Source organism: Acanthisitta chloris, unplaced genomic scaffold (assembly GCF_000695815.1).
Source record: "Acanthisitta chloris isolate BGI_N310 unplaced genomic scaffold, ASM69581v1 scaffold7983, whole genome shotgun sequence".
Classification (NCBI taxonomy): domain Eukaryota; kingdom Metazoa; phylum Chordata; class Aves; order Passeriformes; family Acanthisittidae; genus Acanthisitta; species Acanthisitta chloris.
Genome location: NW_008665351.1, coordinates 1 through 2,251, shown reverse-complemented (window position 1 = coordinate 2,251; position 2,251 = coordinate 1). Strand labels below are relative to the sequence as shown.

The window sequence follows — 2,251 nt, the reverse complement described above, 5'->3', positions numbered from 1 at the left end:
AGGCAACATCTCCGTGTACTCCTCGATGGAGGCCACCGAGGACTGCGAGGGTGTCTTCTGGTGCGAGATGGTGGGCGAAGTGCCCGCAGAGTGAGTTCGCTTCCTGAACGCCTTCTCCAGGTCGGCGACCTCCTCGCTACCACCTCGAGGACAGCAGGGCGTGCTAGGGTAGCGAGGCTGCTGCTGAGGATGGCAGGTGCGCGGGATGAAGTGGCCATTGGGGGCTGCCAGGCTGCAGCAGGAGGACGTGGCCTTCCCCCCCATGCAGATGTAGTTGAGGTCTTCATCGCCCCGGGCTGGTGGAGTGTGTCCCAACGAATCGGGGGTCACACTGCGGAAAGAGCTGCGAAAGTCACACGGGCTGGAACCATACTCATCAGAAGAAATAAATCCACCATCGCTAGGGGAGCCGGAAACCGAAGCGCTCGATCTTCGAGGAAACAGGCAGTCTGAGGTGGAGCCATGGCCACTAGTGCTGCTGGATGACAGGCTGACTGGACTGGTGGCTGAAGGAGAGCAGCGTGACGAAGGCATTGGGATGGACCGGCTGTGGTTGAGGGGAGGATGGAGCCTGGAGTTGCCACGGTGTCTATGTGAATGAGTCCGGGTAGCACTGGGACTAACTGGGCTACCATCCACAGAGGCAGGTCTTGACATGGTGCCTTCCCCATCGCTCGATGCTCGGACCCGGAAAGAGCTGGGTTTGCCACCCGTACCACCACCTCCACCACCAGCAGGAGAAGTGGCCGTGACGCTCTCGGTCCTGGACCTCCGACTGAGCCCCACTTGGCTAGGCGGAGGATTGTTGACGTGATGCCTGCTGCGAAGGGGCACGGAGATGGGGTTGGAACAGTTGGAGGAGGACTGGCTCTTGCTGCGGGGCCGGAATTCCTCACTCATGGCTCGCATGGCCTCCAGTATGGTTTCGTGCATGTTTTTTTCGTGCATGTTCTGCGCCACCACCGAGTCATCCACTTGCATCCAGAACTCCCCGGGACCGGTGACAGCCGAACGCCCCACCTCAATGAAGAAGAAGTTCTCAGAGTGACCACAGCGACGGATATTGAGCAGCTGCAGCACCACAGCAGCCGCATCTGAATTCAGCTTCACGAAGCTGATGGTCTTGTTAGTCAGGCACAGGCGGTAGATGCCAATCAGGTTCTTTGTCTGGCCTAGGCCCTTAGGCTTCAGAATTACTTGCCAAACTTCCTTGAAAGCCGGGCCAGGGGCCACCTCACCATAGCTATCCTCACCTGCTTCCCCCAGTCCCATGCTGCTGCCTCCGAAGGTGACATCACTGTGGTGGTGGTGGTGATGGTGATGGAGGTGATGGTGGCCCTTGGCCCTGTTGTGCAACTGCAGCAGTGCTTGGTACCAGCTCTCCTGCTCGGGCTCGCTGTCAGCTGCTATGGCAAAGTGCTCGTCCTTGGTGTAGAGGGCCACCAGGTGCTTGTTCTTGGAGTCAGCCCGTTTGTTGATGTTGAAGCAGCTTTCTAGTGGGATGGAGCGCTTGGGGGCCCCTGACTTGTGTCTCCATTTCTTCTCATTCTCGTAATACTCCAGCCGGGCGGGTCCAGACTCACTGGCTGCCCTCAGCACGAAAAATCGTTTATGCATGCTCTTGGGTTTGCGCAAGTAACCCACCTTCCTGACATCTGAGAAGAAACCCTCGCTATTATCCGTGGGGCTAGCCATGGCGAGGGGTGGTGGAGCTGCTACTGCAGCTCACAGTCTGCGAGATCCCAAAACAGCCAAGCCAGCCGGAAAAGGCAACCACCTAAAATAAAATTCATGCAACAACAATTGGGAAAAAAAAAAGGCAAAATAGCTCAGGATCCTCGTTTGAGAACGGGACGGGGGAGGGACAGAAGCAGGGTGAGAGCAGCTGTTCAGTGGCAGAGGCAGCTTCCAGCACCAAATCAGAGTTTGTGTTGCTGTTTATGCCCAAATCGCCCTTAGATGGGTAAGCACGTCCTTTAAAAGTCCAGTCCCGATCAGTCCAGACAGAAGTCTCGTCCCAAGAGCAGCCGCCGGGAAGGAGAAACGCATCTTCCCTTGCAGGGTCGGGGTCCGGCGGGGCCGGGAGCGGGGCGGGGGTCCCTTCCCTCCGCTCCCTGCTCCCCTTCCCCGGCTCAAGTTTGCCTCCGCCAGCAGCGATCTCTGTTGCAGATTAAATATCCTCTCGGGGGCGGAGATTGTTTTGCAAAGTCCGGGCTTTGCACCCAAAAAATACACGCTGCTTTCCCCCCCC

The 2,251-nt window shown here is 57.9% G+C and overlaps 1 protein-coding gene across 1 annotated transcript; it reads right to left on the bottom strand.

The window, feature by feature from the left end:
• Nucleotides 1–6: 6 nt before the first annotated feature.
• LOC103799395 (insulin receptor substrate 1-like) lies at nt 7–1,695 on the bottom strand (the record flags this gene model as incomplete). The annotated part of the gene is made up of 1 exon (XM_009071716.1): nt 7–1,695. A coding segment is annotated over exon 1 (1,689 nt), but the record flags the coding sequence as incomplete, so codon positions are not given.
• Nucleotides 1,696–2,251: the final 556 nt, after the last annotated feature.